A 22,367-nucleotide genomic window follows, 5' to 3' on the forward strand; every position below is an offset into this window, starting at 1 on the left:
TTTCCATCTATTGATTATTTCACTACGTGTTCAAGCATGATTTAAAAAAGAGTAAATGAACAGAGGTGTCCCTGCAGTTTCAAAGCAAATTGCGCACTTACCAGAGGTTCCTTTCCCTGCATCAGGCTTGCCCATGCTGGACTGTAGGGACTGGCTCGACTGGTCTGGAATAAACAGGTCCTGGCTGGCTGCACCACTGGGTCCCCCGGTCATCTGTCCCCCATACTACTCCTCCCTTGTCCAACATCACCTCCTCACTATTCACTCAGGGGCCTGTGATTCTGACTCCCCCGAAGTACCCCGGGGCTCTTCGGGGTGGTCTCAGCCGAGGATGGCACGCAGCTCTTTGTAAAAGTGGCATATCTGCAGCTCGGCACCAGAACAACTGTTAGCATCCCTGGCCTTCTGGTATGCCTGCCGCAGCTTCTTGGCTTTCATGTGGCACTGCTACGGGACCCTCTTTTAGCCCTTCTCCCTCATGCCCCAAGCGGTCTGCTCGCAGATATGGATGTTTCTACAGCTAGATCATAGCTGTGCCTGCACAGTCTTTTCTCCCCACAGACACAGGACCTGCTGTGTCCTCCAGGCAGGAGCACGTCTGTGGCGTGTAACCAGCATGGTCAGCTGGGCAGTCGCTAGGTGAGCTGTCCGTGCTAAACAAACAGAAAATGGAATTTCAGAAATTTTTTGAGCATTTAGAGTAGAAGGGTGTATACCTGTGTACCTGGCTGCTGGGCAACAAAGTTCAAAATGGTGATCATGGCGGTCACAGCAGGGCATGGTGCGACACCTCCCAGAGGCCACTAAAATTGACATAAACAATGCAGTGTCTAGACCGATGCTGCGTCGACCTAAGTACTAGGCCTATCGGGGAGGTGGAGTTATTAAGTTGGCGTGGTGGGTGGGTTACATCAACAGGAGCCACATTTTAGTGTAGACGCTTACAGAGTTAGATCAACATAAGCTGCCTTACGCCAGCCTAACTCTGTAGTGTAGATCAGGCCTAACCCTATTTATTATAGAGGCTTCCTTTACACAGAGGAGAACTGCAATTTTTGTGTTTATACCAAGACTTTTCCCCTCCCCATCTCTCTTTTTTCTTCTTCTTCTGTTTAATCATTGAAAGGTCACAATCCTCTGTGTATGACATCACTATATTCCCATGAAAATTACACAAGTCATTCAATCCGCATTGTGACTTCCTTCTAGGATGAAGTAAGAAATGGCTAAAATGTGTTGCCACTGATGCTATTAAATATATTGGAGCTCTAAAAGTGAATTGAAATATTTTAAAAACACATACAAAACTGTAAGATGTCAAAATGTAGGTAATTATGTATATTTAAATATTACAAATAATTAATGCATTTTGGAGCATAATGAAATAATCTTTGCATTTCAGAGCCAGTTTGGGTATGAATTTCAGGTTTATCTTGAATAAAACTAGTTAAGCAACACGTTTGCTGTATTTGTAAGTCACTAGTATTGTATCTACCTCTAATTAAAACTGTGTCCAAGTAGAGTAAAAGCTTACAAACATTAGAACAAGCTGAAATCAGATTTTTATCAGAATACAGATGGACAGCAGGGCTTTAGGTTATGCTTACAGATCTACTTGAGTTTTATACTTTGATGCACAATTCTTCTGCAGTATCATGGATTTCGACTCCTCTTTTCCAGCATCACAGTTCCGTCAAATTTGTGGTATCATTTTTCCTCTTCCAGTGTATAGAGTGTGAAAAGAAGCCCATTTCATGTATGACTAGCAGCATTGCTCTTTATTTTTAACTTCAAAAATGATTTTAGAAGTTGAAGCTCAATTAAAAAAAATACCACCACCAGGACCACCTAGACTCTGCAAGGTTGTCATCCTGCTCTTGTGCACAGTGACACCTCCCAGGGCTTTCTCTCTGGAGGCTTGGCTCCAAAGCCTGCAGTCCTTTTTGTCAGGGTGTTTCCAAGCTACCTTTTCCGATGGCAGGTAGGGAAACTCAGGCCCTCCCTCTCCTCTGGGTTCTAGTCCATGGACCACGTGGCAAGCAGCGAAGATCTGCTATTGCAGACTCCTTGCTGCCTCCCTGGGACTTCTTCCTACCTTGGCCTTCCTTCAGGCCTTTTCCCACAGCTCCTTCCTGGGCTTATTGTACAATCTGCCTGTTTCTAGGCGCTTCCTTCACTCTCTAGTAACCAGAGAGGAACTGCATAGTTTTTCCCTTCTTTTCTTGCAGCTCCTTTCTGATCTGGGCTTCCTCCCTTTATTCTCCCCACCGAGCTTCTTCCTTAGCTGGGCCCACCTGCAAGATGTAACTATGTGCCTTAATTGAATTCAGTAGCTCCCGTTAAATCTCTTAGTGCTAGTGTGGGGTATATACCACATCACAGGTACATGGTGTAGGAATCCTCCTGAACTTCTATTTGATACTAAACTCTCAAATTGAAACATTTTCCACCTCTGATTCGCTAGGAGACTACATCCTGTGGTGGTCCGAATGGACTTTGAGACTGGACTGTTGCAACATGTTATACTTGGGTAGGAATCCACAGATACTAAAGAAACAGCGAGTGTATAATGTAGAAGGCCTGCTGACAGGAAAGTTGGGTGGAGTTTGTTATGCCATTGTTGCGTTTGTGGTGCTGGCTACTGATCAAGTTTAAGGACCTGATGCTTATCTTCCAGGCCCTCGGTGGGCTAGGTGTGAGCTATTTTACAGAGCTTCTCTTCCTCTTTTCAAGATGTTTGTAATAGTTTCATTGTCCCTTAATATCAGCTGATAGAGGCTAATGGGAACTGGAGATGGAGACTTCTTGGCAACTGGTGAAGGTCTGTGGAACTCCCTTCCCAAGGAACTGAGGATGACCACAAAACTGACTGTTCAGAACTAAATGCAAGCCTCACTCCTTTCCCATATATATGTTTTACATACATAGATGCAGAGAGAGAGGACACACACTTACACTTGCATTGTTGTTTTACCTTGGTTAGGATTGGGGGAGAGGAGAATAGTTGTAAAGTGAAGTTCCCAGCCATCCTGCTGGCTCCAGGGCTTTCTCTTCTCTCCGTACTGTTCTGTATGTATGTTCATATATATATATAATTTTTTGTGGTGATGAGTGTGGAATAAATATCTAGATAGTATGGTTATATTAATGTGAAAGGATATTCCACAGGAACAATTTTCATATCTTTAAAATATGAATGAGTGAATATTTTACGTAATATTATATGTATTTGTTCCTCAGCATAGTCTAGGGGAGAGGGGAAAGGAGACCATCATTGGTAAGGTTCTACCAAATTCATGGCCATGAAAAACACGTCATGGACCATGAAATCTGGTCGTTTGTGTGCTTTTATCCTATACTATACGGATTTCATGGGGCAGACCAGTGTTTCTCAAATTGGGGGTTCTGACTCAAAAGGGAGTTGAAGGGGGGGGTCACAAGGTTATTTTAGGGGATGGTCACGATATTGCCGCCCTTACTTCTGCGCTGCCTTCAGAGCTGGGCAGCTGGAGCGTGGCAGATGTTGGCCGGGCACCCAGCTCTGAAGGCAGCGCCGTCACCAGCTGCGGGCAGAAGTAAGCATCGCAGTACTGCAGTTCCCCCCCCCGCAATAACCTTACAGCTTCCCTACAACTCCTTTTTCGGGCCAGGAACCCGACAGTTACGACGCCATGAAAGTTCAGATTTAAATAGCTGAAATCATGACATTTGCCGTTTTAAAAATCCTGTGACCATGAAACTGACCAAAATGGACCATGAATTTGGTAGGGCCCTAATCATTGGAGGTGAGTGGGAGATCTTTGGGGTGGTGGTGGTGGAATGAAAGAGCTCAAAGGAGGTAAGGGAAAAAAGGCAAGATTGGGTGAAATAAGCCAATTTTATTTAAAACATCTCAGATACAGATAACGATATTCATCTTTAGTATTTTTGTATGTTTTGAGTTAACTTGCTCAAAAGAACCTCACTGACTTACAAATTTTCCACTTTCCAATATTTGCAGATTTCCAGGGACCCTAATAATGACTGATAGCAAGATGAGCACTTTACTTAACATTTCTCAATAAACAAAACACAACTTCAGGTCAGTAAACAGTTATTTGATTCAGATTACGCCTCTCCCCCCTCCCCCCAGTTTTCCATTCTGCATTTATGCATCTTTTCTTCTGCCTTCAATCAGACAAGGCTACAATTTGGGTATTGTCCAATTCCTCCTTTTTTTTTAGACAAGATATTGCACAATAGGCAGTTCTTGCAGCTTCTCAGGTTTTCACTCTTTATTACAGAAGTTTCAATGGGTACTAACTGCAGATTTTTTTGGGAATGTGTGGCAGCCAAACATATCAGAGATGTGATTTAAATATTAATTCCTACCTTGTTCTCTGCAGAATCCAGCATCAGCTTAAGCCTTCTATTGTATTTCATTCTCCGATAACTTAAAATTCTACTCCCTCCTAAGTGGAGGAATGGAAAGATCTAAAATTGAGGCATTGCATCCTGTAATGCAATTAGTTTTTACTAATGCCTGGTCTAAGCATAGAGTTATGCTGGTTTAACCAAAGATGCAATTTTAAACCAGATTAGTTTAAATGGGTCTAACTGTGTGTGTGGATGCTCAGTAAAACTAAACGGATATAACTAGTTTTAAACTGATATAAGTGTGTCCACACAGGTGTTTGCACCAGTTTAAATGGGTTTTAAATTTACATTAAATCAGTGCAACTTCTGTATGTAGATAAGCCCCACAATTTCAGTGCTTGCAGTAATCTCATTTTTGAAAAGGAAATCAGTAAGGACACATTAAAAATCACACATGCATTGAAAAAAACCTCTCTCTTACTACAAACACATTATGTAATTAAAAGTGAAAAATTTTAAAGTGAATCACGTAGCTGAAGTCAATGTACTTAGATCTACTTACTGCGGGGTACACGCTACGCGATGTCGACTGGAGATGCTCTCCCGTCGACTCCCCATGTGCTGCTTGTTCAGGTGGAGGACAGGAGTCAATGGGAGAGCAATCTGCTGTTGATTTAGCAAGCCTTCACTAGACCCTCTAAATCAACCGCTGATGCATCCATCGCCGCACGTCGATCCCCCGGTAAGCGTAGACAAGCCCTGAGACTGCAAGATTTTTTGACATGGACTGTATAATCCTATATCTCTCAAAAGATTCTAGCACATTGTTGGTGCTGTGTTTAAAATAGTAATGGCTTTGCTTTCCTGGCAAGCCCTCTAGTAGCACAAAAAACAAGTTATAAATACTTCTCTAATAAAGTTAAATTCAAACTTTAAAGTACCGTGGAAAATAGTCTCGTCTCTTACTCCCCAGTACTGAAGGAAACTGTTTTGTCAAATTTTGTACCCTATCAGAATAAAAGAAGTCATTTTTTTTTCAACCTGGCCTTTAAAAACATACCAGCCAACTACCCCAAACCCTCAGTTATGAAGCACTAATTTCTGGTGTATGTACATAACTGTATGATTGATAAATATTGGAAGACTTAAGACTTACTCCTACTCCCATCTACTTCAGTGGGAGTAGTAGTAGACCTCTAGCTTCTCATTGCTGTATTCACTCTGAAGTATAACTTTATTCTGTCTACAAAAGTCCTTTTGTAACATGGCCTTTCTTACAACTGTTTGCAAACACATACTGAATGTACAATATACAGACCATGGTGTAACTTAAATCAGTTTATGTCTCAGGAAACAGTTTCAAGTGGAGCATTTTTTTATGTTCCAGTAGTACTTAGGAAATTCCCACGTTCTCAGGATTTGTTTGTCTAAAATTGTACACTCTAATTTTCTAGGATTTTAACTCTTCTGTCTCTGTAAAACATTTGGTTTCAGGCATTTTACATTCCTTGGTTTTCACAATTTTCTTCCGACAAGACAACCTTTTTATTAGTCTTCTATAAGATAGTACTTACTTACATAATCTAAAACAGTTATGTCTCATACTGTTAAATTTATTTGTAATTATTTGTGTGTGTGTTACTTTTTCAACTGACACATCCACCAAGGTCAAGTAAATCTGGTGGTATAGTATGCCAAAGGCAAGCAATTAATAATTGTTTCCATTAATTTTAAATACGATCACCTTCTAGAATATAGAGTTGTTGTATCACTGTGAATAATACCGTGGCACCAGGCATTTAGTGGGAGTTGTTATGTTAGCTAGTTAGCGCGTCACAGGGGGAATCTAGCCCTTGTAGTCTTCAATGGGGGTACTTTTACTTTCTGCAGCAAAACTAAATTACAATGAACTGTGCTCCGTACTTTTCCTCTCAGACTATAACAGCTCATTAAAATAAAAGGGACCAGGAATCCTTGTGCCACATGGATAGAATCATCATTGCTGTTATGACTTCTCTTCTGTCTCATGGAAGGCTGCTTTAGGTATGATCAGCAAGTCCGTCGTTGCTGGTGCTTCAGTGATGGCACAGCGTCTAGTATACGTCGGTCATTTGAGCTGCGGTTTACAGAAGTTCAAATTCCTAGGAAAGAGTTCTGTTAGTAAGGCAAACCTGGGTTTTCCCCCTCCCCGATTTTTTTAATTTTGACATTTCTGAAGAATTGAGTGAATTTACATGCACCAAGTGAACAACATAAATTCAGTCAAGCCGTCATCTGATAAACTAGATGTGAAAATGAATTGATAAAACAATGCTTCATCTGACAGTTGAAAACCTAACAGTATTTTAAGTAATCACAGCTGAAACTTAACTGTTAGCAATCTGTTTGCAAAAGCACCCCACCACCCCTATGGCCACACAACAACATCACAGTGAGGGAATAAGGCTTACCTGGTGTTACAATCCAACACTGCAATACTAAAATTGGGGTGAAAATTAATGTACAGGATACATGAAGGGCTATTTGCTGTATTGTGTATTATGTAAAGCAGAAATCACTGAGTAGACTTTGCACTCTGATTTTATTATCAGCTCTGAGTCATTGTACTGTGTAAACTTTAGTCCATTGCTGAAGTAATATTTGCCAAAGATATGTCACAAGTTTTGCCAGTTACTCAGCTGGAAACCTGATGACTGTTTCTCATGTGGTGCAGTTATCTGAAAGCGATCTCCGCATTCTTCTTTGTACGGAGAACTTAATGGGAGCTAAGCTTGGACATGTTTTGAAATTTAAAAATACTATATTCTTTATGCCAACTCCATGTACTCTTCGTCCTTTAACCAATGCTTTTCTTTCCTTACTTTTGTACTGCTGCTCAGGCGTATATCTGTATCAGCAAAACTTGTAAGTTTAGACAAGCTCAGAGAGAAGATACCTGCTACTGTGGGGCTTTTAAAAGTGATAGACAAAACAGATAAGATCTAATGGCTAGAAGTAAAAATCAGCAAAATTTAAACTGGAAGTAAGATGCATATTTTGAACAGAGAGGGCAATTAATGACTGAACAGATTACCAATGGATCTGGTAAATTCTCCATCACTTGGAGTCAAAATTGGATGTCTCCGTAAAAAGTATATGTTAGTTCAACAAGAAGTTGGTTGAGCTTCATGCAGGAATCATTGAATTAAGTTCTGTTTGTGTTATGCAGAAGGTCAGGCAGGAGGTTATAATGGTAGCTTCTGGCCTGGAAATCTATGAAAAAGCATAGGTAACTGGATTCTAAGTTTAGTTACCATACACACAAAATAATCAAGATGAAACCTGAACCTTATCTTTGAACTATTCTGCTGCCAGCTGGTCTGTTTGTCAATGTCTCAGCAAGGGCAAATGTTCTTTACTTCCATTCTTTCCTTTTTTTCTAGTTCACTGTGGTTTGGCGAGGCTAGGTGGTGTTGTCTTCATTAGCAAGTTATATATTACTTTATTCCTTAGTCCAAACACCAGTACAAATAGATTTACATTTTTTTCATAGATTCATAGATATTAAGATCAGACAGGACCATTATGATCATCTAGTCTGACCTCCTGCACAACGCAGGCCACCGAATCTCACCCACCGACTCCTGCAATAAACCTCTCACCTATGTCTGAGCTATTGAATTCCTCAAATTGTGGTTTAAAGACTTCAAGGTGCAGAGAATCCTCCAGCAAGTGACCCGTGCCCCATGCTGCAGAGGAAGGTGAAAAACCCCCAGGGCCTCTTCCAAACTGCCCAGGAGGGAAATTCCTTCCTGACCCCAAATGTGGTGATCAGCTGAACCCTGGGCATGTGGGCAAGATTCACCAGCCAGATACCCAGGAAAGAATGCTCTGTAGTAACTCAGATCCCACCCCCATCTAACATTCCATCACAGGCCATTGGGCCTATTTACCATGAATAGTTAAAGATCAATTAATTGCCAAAATCATGTTATCCCATTATACCTTCTCCTCCATAAACTTATCAAGTTTAATCTTGAAGCCAGATAGGTCTTTTGCCCCCACTGCTTCCCTTGGAAGGCTGTTCCAGAACTTCACTCCTCTGATGGTTAGAAACCTTCGTCTAATTTCAAGTCTAAACTTCCTGATGGCCAGTTTATATCCATTTGTTCTTGTGTTCACATTGGTACTGAGCTTAAATAATTCCTCTTCCTCTCTGGTATTTATCCCTATTTCAAGGTTGCAGCATGTTTGACTAGCTTCATTTATTCCTTTTTGCCACATAAACAGTCTTTCATTTTCTTCTAATTTTTATGTCTGTATTTCAAAGATTTTTTTCACCTTTTTCATAAGAACTCTTTGAATTTGTCTAAGTTGTGAAAAGAAAAGGAGTACTTGTGGCACCTTAGAGACTAACCAATTTATTTGAGCATAAGCTTTTGTGAGCTACAGCATCCGATGAAGTGAGCTGTAGCTCACGAAAGCTTATGCTCAAATAAATTAGTTAGTCTCTGAGGTGCCACAAGTCCTCCTTTTCTTTTTGCGAATACAGACTAACACGGCTGCTACTCTGAAACCTGTCTAAGTTGTGAGTGATTTAAATTGGATATGTACAAATATTGTGCATAAAACTAATTTGTCCAGAAGATTAAGTTTAACATCTTGGAATCTTTACCTATCTCTCTTTCTGTCTGAGAGCATACCCTCTTTTGGAGCGGTTTTTGTTAGCGTGTTAATGAAAACTTTCATGCTATGGGTTTACTCTGTTCCATGCCAGAGTACAGTCTGGAATATTAAAGTTTATAGAAAAATCCATCATTCTGACCATTGGAAAAACAGGTTGATTTCATATTGAGTGGCAAGATACTGTACCTACTGTCCTAGTCAATTTGTTCCTTTTCTCTTGAACTTCCTGCTCAGAGCTGCTGTTGTCGTTTCAATTTATAAATCAAAACTGAAGGTTCATTCATTTTTCTTTGCAAAGAATATTCATTATCACACTAATGTTTAGAAACTAAGTGACTTGAGATGTCTTGGCAGGCAAAGGCAAGATAAAAGCATTTCTTGGCCAGCTACCAAGAGGTTACATACTACTGACCCTATATTCTAAAACCGCTGCTAAAATATCCACTTCTGCTAGCTAAAATTAACTGAGTATAACCTTATGAGTTTTCTGCACATGGTAAGGGTATTGATCTGAATTCTGAACCACATAATCTACTAAAATGGAAACCTTAATGTGAAGCAGATCTACTTTGAACAATGTCTATGGGAGCATCATAGAATCACAGAAATGTAGGGCTGGAAGAGATCTCAAGAGGTCATCAAGATCAGCCCCCTATGCTGAGGCAAGACCAAGTAAATCTAAACCATCCCTGACAGGTTTTGTCCAACCCGTTCTTAAAAAAATCTCCAACGATGAGGATTCCACAACCTCCCTTGGAAGCTTATTCCGGAGTTTAACTACTCTTAGAGTTAGAAAACTTTTCCTACTATCTAACTGAAATGTCCCTTGCCACAGATTAAGCCCATTACTTCTTGCCCTACGTTCAGTGGACATGGAGAACAGGTGATTGCTGTCCTTTTTATAACAGTCCTTAATATATTTGGAGACTGTTATCAGCCTTCAGTCTTCTTTTCTCAAGACTCAACATACCCAGTTTTTTTAACCTTTTCTCACAGGTCATGTTGTTTTTGTTGCTCTCCTCTGGGCTTGGACCAGTTTATCCGCATCTTTTCTAAAATGTGGCATCCAGAATTGCGTAAGAATCAGCTAAGAGCATCAGTACTCTGGCAGCTCCGTACTATTTGCTGGGGTTTACATCTGGCCTGCTAAAGCTTCAGAAGCCGTTTTAATATAGAGTAACTCCTCTCTTAACGTTGTAGTTATGTTCCTGAAAAATGTGACTTTAAGTGAAACGATGTTAAATGAATCCAATTTCCCCATAAGAATGAATGTAAAAAGGGGTTAGGTTCCAGGGAATTTTTTTCACCAGACAAAAGACTAAATTTTATTTTATTTAATTTATATAAAGCAAACAGTCTCTCTCTCTCTCTCTCTCTCTGTATATATACATACACACACAGTATAAGTTTTAAACAAACCATTTAATACTGTACACAGTGATGATGATTGTGAAGCTTGGTTGAGGTGGTGAAGTCAGAGGGTGGGATATTTCCCTGGGAATGCCTTAGTGTTAAATGATGAACTAGCTGAGCACTCAAGGGTTAACACGTTAATGTAGCCTCACACTCTACAAGGCAGCACAAGCGGAGGGAGGGGAGACAGCATGACAGAGACACACCGTGTGTGTGTGAGAGAGAGGTGCGCATTGCCCCTTTTAGTACACTGACACCCTCCCCACCCCCCCACAGCAAGCAAGGAGCAGCTCCAAGGCAGAAGGCAGGAGCAGCACATGGCAATGGTGGGAGGGACAGCTGAACTGCCGAGGTAGCTGCCGCACAGGGAACTTAAGGGAGTGGGGAGCTGATGGGGGGCTGCTGGTCCACCCTGGTGCCAAGCCACCACCAGCTCGCTGCAACGGGCTGCTCTTTCTGCAAGCAGTGGACAAAGCAGACGGCTGCCAAACAACGTTATAAGGGAGCATTGCGCAACTTTAAACGAGCATGTTCTCTAATTGATCAGCAACGAAACAACGTTAACCGGGACAATTTTAAGTGAGGAGTTACTGTAGTCTCATCTCTTCTCCCCTTGGAGTTTGACAGGCAGGTTCCTGAAGATGATTTTCAAATACTGCATTTTTGCTGATAGTTTTGTTCTTTGATGTCCTTTGCAGGAAAGAGAAATCTCTTCCCTCCCAACCTGCCTCCTTTGAGGGCAGCCCCTCTCTTTCTTTAACACAAGAATTTTTCTTGCTTATCATACTCTTGGGTCGCTACTACTAGGGTATTTGTGCATCTCCCTAATTGCAGCAAATTCTGTTTCTTGTGGTAAATTAGCAGCAAAATTAAACTTTTGTGCTTTCTTATAATCTTATGGGTTGATGGAAACCCATAACCAATTATCACTATTTGTGGTGTTACATTAATGGCTGTCATTTACTCTTACTCATTTCTCTTAAACCTGGGAAGCAGCTTCTTAAGAACCTTACAGTTCAATGAACTAAAGTAACTGTTAACTTTTTCATATATAGAAGCTATTCTTTCAGACTTTATCAGCTAAGCAGGTTTAAGGATCTTCTGAAACCACATCCGAGTCTTATTGTCAACCTTCTGATAATGCTAGAACAGAATGTAGGCTTAATAACATTGAGCTCAGTCTTTGTTTCTTCTGGTTTGCTCATTCCTTCTTTGCAATATCTGAACTGGTGCAAAGTTTGAGTGAGTTGGCCTATCTTTTTAAGAAAAATAAATCAGGACAAACCGTAGACATTTGTATATGCTGCTACTGTGGGTGGCCTCAAGTTCACAGGAGTCCTTATGGGCTTAATGTGGATGTAGTTTTTTAATCTCTTGTGGAGGCTATGAATGCTTCTTTCAGTGTTCACAGGGTTCATATCTTGGGTCTGTAAACCGTAGGATCAAATTAAGACTCTCAAAACAGCTGAGTCATTCCATAAAATAGCAAAATTGCAAAAATGTTGAATTTCCAAAATACATAACTTCTAACAGAAATTTAATGCTCTGAAATTAGAGTTCAGAAAAAAGCATAGGTAAGTTCTGATGTGTATTTTATTTATAGTCTGTGCATTTATAGCCATTACCACTGGATACTGTGCTTTCAATTTAAGGCTAATACACATGATGAAGCTAAATACCTTCTGTATTATGACTTTGTACTATGGACTGCTTTTGTTAGACTGTATTCCTTGAACACGAGGTGTGTTTTCTTACTTTGGAACAAGTACCATGAACATATAATATAGAATGCTGGACTAACTACAGCTCCTCCACTAACATACTGGGACCTCAGACCTTACACCATGTCAATAACCATTTGTCCTGCTTTCTGTTGGTCATTAAACTTGTTTATAATTTGACATAAAAACTGTGTAAGGTTAAAAACCTTCTGGCACCAGGTTTTACACATACAGTTGTAAACCAGTCTGTATTGTTTATTAGCCTAAATGACCAGGTTATTTTTCAGTATGGTAGTTATCCCCAAATATTTGTTATATGGGATATACCGCCCCCACCCTCCGTTTCCCATGGTACATTCCTATTTAAAAACGTCTGGGCAAAAATAAAGCAGACTAGCCCCCTCAGCATATTTCAGAACAGCTTCAAATGGTATAGAAGTAAAGTCCGTGCACCTACACAAATAGATTATTTCCGTGGAAGTTAGAAAGAACAGGCTGTCAGCACGAGGTGATGTATGTAGACATAAGCATAAGAGACTAATTCAGTTAACCTGAAAATTTAAAAATCGCATACATTTGCTTTTTCATCTAAGGTGAGACGTCTAATTGCTGCTCTAAGTGTATAATTCACAGCATGACACACTGTATGAACTGTTTCTCCTGTATCATCAAGACTCTTGTTTTCTATTTGAACATTAAAATTTGCTGAACCTGCAAGCTTATGTTGTCATGCTCAGGCATGTGTCCACTATAGCGACAGTGGTAACTTTGATAGACCAAATTCACCTACACTTTGAAAGGATTAAAGAGTCCAGTAAATCTGCAGATTATTGGAACTGCACCAAACTTCAAAAGCCTCCTTGTTTAAGTACATCAGCCCAACAGGGCTGATTGTATAAAACATTCAAATACTATGTTAGCACCTCATGCCAAACACTCCTCAGAGCTTGTATTGATTGACCAATTTCCAAAGTATGGTTTAATCATGTCATAAAATATTATGTAGGGAACATGCACAAACAGCGTAGCTAAGAAAAAAGGTTGACTCCAGGGGTTTGGAAAATCGAGGAAAATTGAACTGGCAGATACCAATGTTGACAGAATCTGGGAGATTTCAGGGGGGAAGCTTGCTGTGAATCAGGGGTGTGGAGTGGCTGCGAGGGGAGCTACTGAGAGTTGGCAGGGAGCAGCTGGGAAGGGGTGTCCTGGCAGTTCCTACTGCCATTCCTTGGTGCCCAATGCCATGTGTTCCCTCTTTCCGTTGGCAGCTGGCACAGTGATGCCTCCTTGTCCCTGATCCCAGTGGCTGACACGTGTGCTCCTGCCCCTCCCTCAGGCCAGGTGCCTATGCCAGGACCTGTGGTGACTGGAAGGCGTGGAGAGGAGAGCAATCCTACCTGCTCCTTGGCGGTTGGCCTAATCTGCTCTGATCTCTCCTCCAGCTTCCGTGCTTGCCTCCACCAGATATTGGGCAGAAGTATACCTGAGCCCCCCAGTATTTCCATTGTGGGGGTGTTAGCCCCCCGCTCTGCCCCCTGCTTTCCTGGTTCTGCTGCCTCTGGACAGAATAGGCTGAAAGATTTAAAAGAAGCGTAAAAGTATCTGTCTGTTAACTATAACATGAATGCAGCAAATACAGGGTGGGAAGCAGAGTGTATTCCTTATGCTAGTGACTGATGACACCTAGCATATGGTCTGAGTGCCCAGAGGAATGTTTTCAGGCCTATGTGCTTAGTAGATTACAAATAAGTATGGAAATGTTATTGCAGAAATGGTTTTGCTCCAAAAATACTGAGAGGAAGCATTCCCCCTCCTCTCTTTGCTCTCCCCCTCTGTTTCCACACTGTTTCCTCAAGGAGTCTAGGTGGGGGGAGGGATAGCTAAGTAGTTTGAGCATTGGCCTGCTAAACCCAGGGTTGTGAATTCAATCCTTGAGGGGGCCATTTAGGGATCTAGGGCAAAAATTGGGGATTGGTCCTGCTTTGAGCAGGGGGTTGGACTAGATGATCTCCTGAGGTCCCTTCCAACCCTGATATTCTATGATTCTAGGGGTATATCTCTTACCACCAGGGCCCAAGCAAATAGATACGTAGAGACATTCATAATTTCTTATCAGTTAGCTCCCCTGTATTCAACTGTGTTTCTAAATAAGTTAGCAGAGGTTAACACTGATTCACTGTCTGGAAGCTTACTGAGTGCAGGACGCAAATTAGGGTAGCTGTCTGTTTCCATTTCAGCTGAGTCCAGCTGAGTTCATGGGCACCGACACTGCCTGTTCTTGTCTGTTTACAGGCCTGCAGCTGTAGCTTTATATGTGGAGCCAGGCTGTCGAGAAAAACCATCTAGGGTCTCGCTGTTAATCTTACACAAGCACCATGTGAGAGAGAACACGAGTCTCTAATATCTTGCTGAGGGAGAAATTCACCAGTGCCTCTAACCTTTCCCTTACTCCCTACTGCAAAGTAACTGAAAACTGCCTCACTCGGTTGTAGCTCCATAGTGTAATACAAATGACTGTTCTGCGATCATAGAGTTCTGAACAATGCCCATGCACAACAGAGTGGAATTTAAACATAGTCTTCCTCCTGCCCTAACGAGAGTCTCCGAAAAATGTCAGTAAAGTCCATTCTGAAACTCTGCCCGTGCATTTTCATTAAGGGTTTAGAGCATGTTGTGTGTTGCAGATATGTACGTTTTTGGCCTACGCCTGCAGTTGGTAAGAGAAAAGATCTAGTCCCCTTGCTACTTGCTGTCAAGTAGCTTAGTTAGTGAAGGAAGCATAAACATTTCAGTTCGTGCCCGGCCCTCACTTTGGTAGCAAATATGTGGCTTCCAGTACGTTATTTAACTTGTGTTTTTTCTCACCCTTTTAGTTATTATGTGGGCAACCTGTTGTAACTGGTTTTGTCTGGATGGACAACCTGAGGAGATGCAGCAGCGGCCGCAGCAGGGTGCCAGACCCCAGGCGTATTCCAACCCAGGTTACAGCTCATATCCTTCTCCTACAGGTTCTGAACAGAACTGCAAGGCATGTGGGATGCACTTTGAAAATTCCTCCAGGAAGGTAAGGGGTGAATTTAGCCACTGATTTGGGCACCCATTTGGTTTGACTGACACACACAATCTGACTCCCAGATCATTTATTTACAGAGTCACTTTCAAGAGCCTGCAAAACACACAACCAAAGGAGGCCCTTGATTTAGGGACATAATGTATAGCAGAAGACAACTTGCCTTGCTTCTTTATTTCCTAGTTGCTTTCACAATTAGCTGGCACAAATGAAAATAACCAACAGTTCTTGTTAGCGCACAGTAGTCATGGCTGTACTGGATGCTTTATTAAAGGACAGCAAGCTACTTATAATCAGTTAAAGGGATACCACTTTAAAAATATGTTACCTACTGTTATTGCAATGACCACCTAGGGTTACTGAGCTTATTTGTAGATTGTTCAGGCATTTGACAGCAATTCATGTTGTAGTCTGTTTTTCCTGGTCGTCTTGTGGGCCTTTACACAGTAATAGGGGAGAAGAGAAAACGTTTTAAAAACTGGAAAATGCCATTGCAAAACCACAACAATTAGGCAGGTGTAGTACCTGAAATCATAACTAAGTTATTTTCAAATTGACTCTTTAAAACTCTTTAAAACATTTAGTCCTCAGCTAAAAAGCCATCACTGTTTATAGGGAGTGAATTGCCAGTTTAGTGTTCATCCCTGAATTTCTGCACTTCTTTTTTTGTTTTGTTTTACTTGTTATCCCGTTTTGTGTACTAGATCCTTGTGCATTGCAGCTGCCAAAACTATTGGTGTCACAAGATTCAAAATTAATCAGCAGCCTCTGGCCAGGGAAATGATTTAAATGGGGAAGTTCCTAGAGTGCTTCCTGAAAGTCTTTAGGAGCTGGTTAGAATCCACACTCCATGACACAGCCAGTATTTGATCTGTACCATGTTCTCAGAGTTAGGGTGATGAATAAAGAATGGAGGCATTTGACCTGGATAAATTAAACTTTTAAAAAACTCTATTTTAAGGTACTGCTTCATGACATAGTCTTCAAAAAGAGCTATAAAACCTACAATCAGCTCGGCAACTGCTAAGGAGTCATATTTGTTTTGGCTTTACCCCTTTTCAGGCATTGGAAATTTTGGACTGGGAAATTCATCGAATTTGACTTTGCATTTTTAGCCACGTTTGGATGCTCACAAGTGTCTGGGAGAAGATAACTCTTGATAAAGCTGCTTTACCTGTCTGCCCGTAGAGACAACATGGATATGTCTGGTTTTGGTATTGTTATATTATGAGAATCTTACATTGCTTAAGAAACTATTCTGAGGATTAAAATTTTGGAAATAAATTTTTTTCGTAAGCAGGGTTCAGGCATATATGTGTACTCAGAACTCTGTTCTGAAAGTAGGCAGTTTATCTGTGTATAGTACTTTATACCACTACACTAGGCATCCTCTAAATATGTCCCCAGTAAGAGAGCATCTCTCTCTACAGAATACATGGCAAAAGAATTATTGAGAATCAAACTTTGACTCTTTTCCACAACAGGGAATAAAAGGTGAGGAATAGGTAATTTTTGTCAGCACAGTGAAAGATATGAATGAGATAGGCAGCCATAGTTCCAAGGGTGGTACATTATTGGTGGTAATAAAGACTTTATCTCTTTGCAAAAATCTAATCCACGAACAATGGAACCCTGATTTTTTTAAATGTGTATTTTAATAGAATCCATCCTGAAATTGATGGCCTACTACTTGAATCCCCATCAATAGCATCCCACAGAGTTGGTGGCCAGTTCACTGAAGGTAGAATTGTTTACTGATTCACACTTCTTGAGTTACTTATTCTCCACAGTGAGACTTTGGACTACCCATTTGCTCCATAATTTATTCAGATTTGTGCTTCTAAATAAAACCAACAAGTGTATGTAGTGTCGTGAAGATAATATTTTACTCATTTGTTTACCAAGATGTCATTAATGTTGTCTGGTCTAAGGTGATATGACTTCAGGCCACCATCAGGGAAATGAATTAAAGGATATATTAGAATCTGATTCTGCTGCAACAGGATCACAGAAAAAAACCAGTTACTCACCTTTGTAACTGTTCTTCGAGATGTGTTGCTCGTATCCATTCCAATTAGGTGTGTGCGCACCGTGTGCACGGCCGTCGGAGAATATTTTACCCTAGCAACACCCGGTGGGTTGGCTGTGGAGCCCCCTGGAGTGGCGCCTTCATGGCGCTTGATATATACCCCAGCGCCCCCTCATTTGATTCTTGCTGGCTACTCCGACAGAGGGGAAGGGGGGGAGGGTTTGGAATGGATATGAGCAACACATCTCAAAGAACAACAGTTACAAAGGTGAGTAACTGTTTTTTCTTCTTCCAGTGCTTGCTCATATCCATTCCAATTAGGTGACTCCCAAGCCTTACCTAGGCAGTGGGGTCGGATTGAAGCAATGTGTGGATTGTAGGACTGCTCTACCAAACGCTGCGTCATCTCTGGCGTGCCGGATGATGGCGTAGCGTGAAGCAAAAGTGTGTACCGAGGACCAAGTCGTGGCTCTGCAGATCTCCTGGATTGGCACCTGGGCCAGGAATGCCGCCGCCGAAGCCTGGGCCCTTGTGGAGTGAGCAGTGAGGGGCGGGGTTGGTACGCCGGTCAGATCGTAGCAAGCGTGGATGAAGGACGTGGTCCACGAAGAGATCCACTGAAAGGAGACTGGGAGGCCTTTTATCCGGTCCGCCACTGCAACGAAGAGCTGGGTCGTGTTCTGGAACTGCTTCGAATGCTCAATGTAGAAAGCAAGGGCCCTACGAACATTGGGGGAGTGCAGCTGCTGTTCCTGGTGACTGAAAATGCGGTTTTGGATAAAAAACCGGAAGAAAAATGTCCTGGCTGATATGGAAGTCTGATACACCCTGGGGAAGAAAGGCCGGGTGAGGCTGAAGCTGCACCTTATCTTTATGGAAGATTATGTAAGATTGTTCCGAGGTAAGGGCTCTCAGCTCAGAAACACGCTGCGCCGACATGATAGCAACCAGGAAAGCCGTTTTCCAGAAGAGGTAGAGGAGGGAGCAGGTGGCCAGTGGCTCAAACGGGGGCCCCATGAGTCTGGAGAGGACCAGGTTAAGGTCCTATGTGGGGACTGGCTGTCAAACTTGTGGAAAGAGATGGTTCAGGCCCTTGAGGAACCTGCCAACCATGGGATTGGCGAAGATCGAGCGGCCATTCGCACCGGGTGAAAAGCCGAGATGGCCGCAAGGTGAACTCTGACAGACGATGCTGCCAGGCCCTGCTGCTTTGGGTCCAGGAGATACTCCACAATGAGAGGCACGGACACCTGGAGAGGGGGCGTGTTGCGCTGAGTGCACCAGCATGAAAACTGCTTCCACTTAGCCGTATGCGTAGCCTGAGTGGAGGGCTTCCTGCTGCCCATCAGTACTTGCTGTACAGGTTCCGAACAGAGACGTTCTGAAGGGTTCAGCCACGCAGCATCCATACTATGAGGTGGAGTGTTCACAGGTCGGGATGGCAGAGGCGACCGTGACCCGGAGTAATCAGGTCGGGAAGAGGAGGCAATGGGACTGGAGTGTCCACAGAGAGCTCCAATAGCACAGGGTACCAGTGCTGCCTTGGCCACGCCGGAGCCTCCAGAATCACTTGCGCCCTGTCCCTGCGAACCTTGAGCAGGACCCTGTGCACAAGGGGGAATGGGGGAAAGGCGTGAAACAATCGGCTCGTCCATGGGAGTAGGAAGGCGTCTGTGAAAGAGCCCGGGGAGTGGCCCTGGAGGGAGCAGAACGCCAGGCATTTCTGATTGCTGCGGGAGGCGAACAGGTTGTCCTGGGGAAACCCGCACCTTCGGAAGATTGGGTGGATGACATTGGGGTGGAGTGACCACTCATGGGAGTGGAAGGACCTGCTCAGGTGGTCCACCAGCGTGTTCTGGAGCCCAGGTAGAAAGGACGCCACCAGGTGAATTGGAGTGGGCTATACAGAATTCCCACAGTCAAACGGCCTCCTGACAGAGGGGGGAGGAGCGGGCCCCTCCTTGCTTGTTTATGTAGAACATGGCTGTGGTGTTGTCTGTGAGGACCGCCACACAACGACCCTGCAGCCGCTCCAAGAAGGCTTGACAGGCAAGGAGCACCGCCATCAGCTCCGGGACGTTGATATGAAGGGAGAGTGCGGACCAGGGCCATATCCCTGTGTCTGAATGTCCTCGAGGTGGGTGCCCCATCCCAGGGCTGACGCATCCATGACAAGGGATAAGGAGGGCTGCGGGCTGTGAAAAGGAACTCCTTCACATACCGCCTGGGGATCTAGCCACCAGAGGAGGGAGGTCAGGACCCGCTCTGGGACGGTGTCCCAACCTGGGCGATAGACTGATATCAGCCAGGCCTATAATGGGCGGAGTTGAAGTCTGGTGTGCTTGGTTACATATGTGCATGAAGCCATGTGGCCGAGAAGACTCAAGCAACTTCTTGCCAACGAGGCTGGGAAGCTCTGAAGGCTCCGGACGAGGGCCACAATGGCCTGGAAATGAGCATCTGGAAGGAGGGCTTGTGCCTGCACGGGTCTAGAACCGCCCTGATGAATTCTATTCTCTGGGTCAGTTCTAGTGTCGATTTTGCGACAAGAGGCCTAACCGACGAAATGTGTCTATAACCAAGCAGAGGTAGGAGTGCACCTGTTCTCTGGTGCTCCCACGGATAAGCTAGTCGTCGAGGTAAGGGTATACCTGCACCTGCTGCCGACGAAGGAGACCAAAGGGAAGGGCTGTGAACTGATGATGTTCGCAGTTGACCACAAAGTGGAGGAAGTATCTGTGCGCCAGATGAATCGCTATGTGGAAATACACATCTTTCATGTCGAGGGCGGCGTACCAGTCTCCAGGATCCAGGGAAGGTATGATGGTGCCCAAGGAGACCATGCAGAACTTCAGCTTTACCAAGAACTTGTTGAGTCTGCGCAGGTCCAGAATGGGTCGAAGCCCTCCCTTTGCCTTGGGGATTAGGAAATAATGGGATTAAAACCCTCTGCCCCTTAGCTCCCTCGGGACCTCCTCGATCACCCCCTTGGCGAGGAGCATCTGAACCTCCTGAATAAGGAGTTGCTTGTGAGAAGGGTCCCTGAAGAGGGACAGGGAAGGACGGTGGGGAGGAACAAAATTGGAGAGAGCATCCTGCTTCCACCATGTGGAGGATCCAGTGGTCTGTGGTTATGCGGGCCCAGGCACGGTGGAAATGGGATAAACGATTCAAGAAGGGTGGGGTAGGATCCTGAATGAGGTCCGGTATATCGTTCTTGAGCGTCCCTTCTTAAGGCCTGTTTTGAGCCTGAGGATGGTTCAGACTGGCCCTGACCTTGCGCAGACTGGGGGTTGGAGGGCTTCCTCCTGCCATTACGCCCCTGTCTCCTATACAAATCCTGCCTCGGTCGAGGAGGGAGTTGGAGCGTTATTGTTGTGGCTGCTGCGGTTTGAAGGGTTTCCGCTGGGTAGCCGGTGTGTGCATGCCCAGGGACTTCATTATTGCCCTTGAGTCCTTAAGCGTTTGTAGCCTGGAATTGGTTTTGTCCGAAAACAGGCCCCCCCCATCAAAGGGGAGGTCCTGCAGTGTTTGCTGAAGCTCCAGTGGCAGGTAGGAAGCTTGCACCCAGGAGATATGCCTCATCGCTATCCCTGAGGACAAAGTGCATGCGGCAGAATCTGCAGCATCCAGCAAGGCCTGCAACAAGGTTCGTGCCACTATTTTGCCCTCATTGACCAAGGCCCCAAACTCTTCTCTGGACTCAGGAGGTAATAACTGCTTAAATTTCAGCATGGAGTTCCAGGAGTTAAAATAGTAATGGCTCAGCCTGCTGATTAGTGATCCTGAGCTGAAGACCCCCCGCAGAATAAACTTTGTGCCCAAACAGATCAAGGTGCCTGGAGTCCTTTGATTTGAGAGCTGGGGCCTGCTGGCCTTGCCATTCTTTCTCATTCACTGACGCTACCACTAGCAAACAAGGCTGTGGGTGGGCGAACAAATAATTGTACCCCTTTGAGGGGACAAAGTATTTGCGCTCCACTCCCTTAGCAGTCAGTGGGATGGATGCAGGTGTTTGCCAGATTGTTCTGGTGGTGGATTGGATAGTCCGAATAAGGGGTAGGGCTACCCTTGATGGAGCTTCTGCTGAGAGAATATCCACCACCAGGTCCTCCACCTCTACCACCTCCTCCGCTTGCAAGTTTATGTTCCGCACCACCCTATGCAAGAGGTCTTGGTGGGCATGGAGGTCTATAGGAGGGGGACCCGAGACTGTAGTGCCTGCCACCGCCTCGTCGGGTGAGGAGGAGGAGGAGGATACGGGGGGGGAGAGGGTCATCTAGGGCCTCTTGCGGAGCTGGGCCCAGCTGTCCTGTGCCAGTGACCTCAGGGCCCGGAGCAGGAACTGCTGTTAGAGGAGGTCCTGCAGCGGGAAGAGGAGCCACCATGGTCTCCATGCCTCCCGGGGCGGGGGCTGAGTGGCAGTAGCCTCTGGCACTCGTGGCTCAGACGGGGCTGAGCGAGAAGCCCCAGACAGAGCACCCTGTGCTTGGTGGTACTCCCAGTGTGTCCAGAACAGCCATTGGGTGGACCCTTGAGCAGGACCCTGCTCTTGTGCCTGCCAATGCCCAGCCCCTGACTCCAGGTGGCTATGGTCCCAATGGCGGCAGTCCGAGAAGCGCGACCCTGCCTCCGATCCCGAAGAATGGGAAATGGAACAGGAAGGCCACGGTGGTGCCGAGTGGATCTGCACGGGGTCGCGCCAACGGGGTGAAGTGAACGGTGCCACAATGCTGTGGAGTGGCGCCGGTATCTGGAACAGTGCCTGGATCTGGACCTGGCTCTAGACGATGAGCGGCATTGGGAGCAGCATCGGGTCCGGCATCTGCTCCTTGACGGCAACCAGTGGGCAGAGTGGTGCCGGGACTGCGAGCGGGAACGGTGCCGAGAACGAGATCAGTGCCGTGGCTCGACCGACGGTGCCGATGGGTGGATCAGGGCCAGCTTGCCTCGGGACGGTGCCACACATGCAGTACCGGTGCTTTGGCATGAGGCTATGGGGATGCCGATGCTATCATGGCAATAAGGTCCCTTGCAGTCGCAAAGGTATCCGGGGTGGATGGCAACTGGACCTTGACCACGCTGCGTACCGGGGAGTCCAGGGGTACCGGAC

At 44.5% G+C, this 22,367-nt stretch overlaps 1 protein-coding gene across 7 annotated transcripts in view; it reads left to right on the forward strand.

Moving 5' to 3' along the window:
* RFFL (ring finger and FYVE like domain containing E3 ubiquitin protein ligase) overlaps positions 1-22,367 on the forward strand; it is a 50,933-nt gene that overhangs the window by 10,685 nt on the left and 17,881 nt on the right. For 2 of the 7 annotated variants that reach the window (XM_084650891.1, XM_084650893.1), the window contains exons 2-3: positions 4,001-4,081; positions 15,029-15,219. In XM_084650891.1, the coding sequence (XP_084507017.1) occupies positions 15,034-15,219 (186 nt within the window). In that variant the 5' untranslated portion in view covers positions 4,001-4,081; positions 15,029-15,033. Of the gene's footprint in view, positions 1-3,885; positions 4,082-15,028; positions 15,220-22,367 lie in introns of those variants that run through there. The other 5 variants (XM_084650894.1, XM_084650890.1, XM_084650895.1 and 2 more) reach the window with 4 other exon arrangements.

This window comes from Lepidochelys olivacea (assembly GCF_965140295.1).
Source record: "Lepidochelys olivacea isolate rLepOli2 genome assembly, chromosome: 17".
Taxonomy (NCBI): domain Eukaryota; kingdom Metazoa; phylum Chordata; order Testudines; family Cheloniidae; genus Lepidochelys; species Lepidochelys olivacea.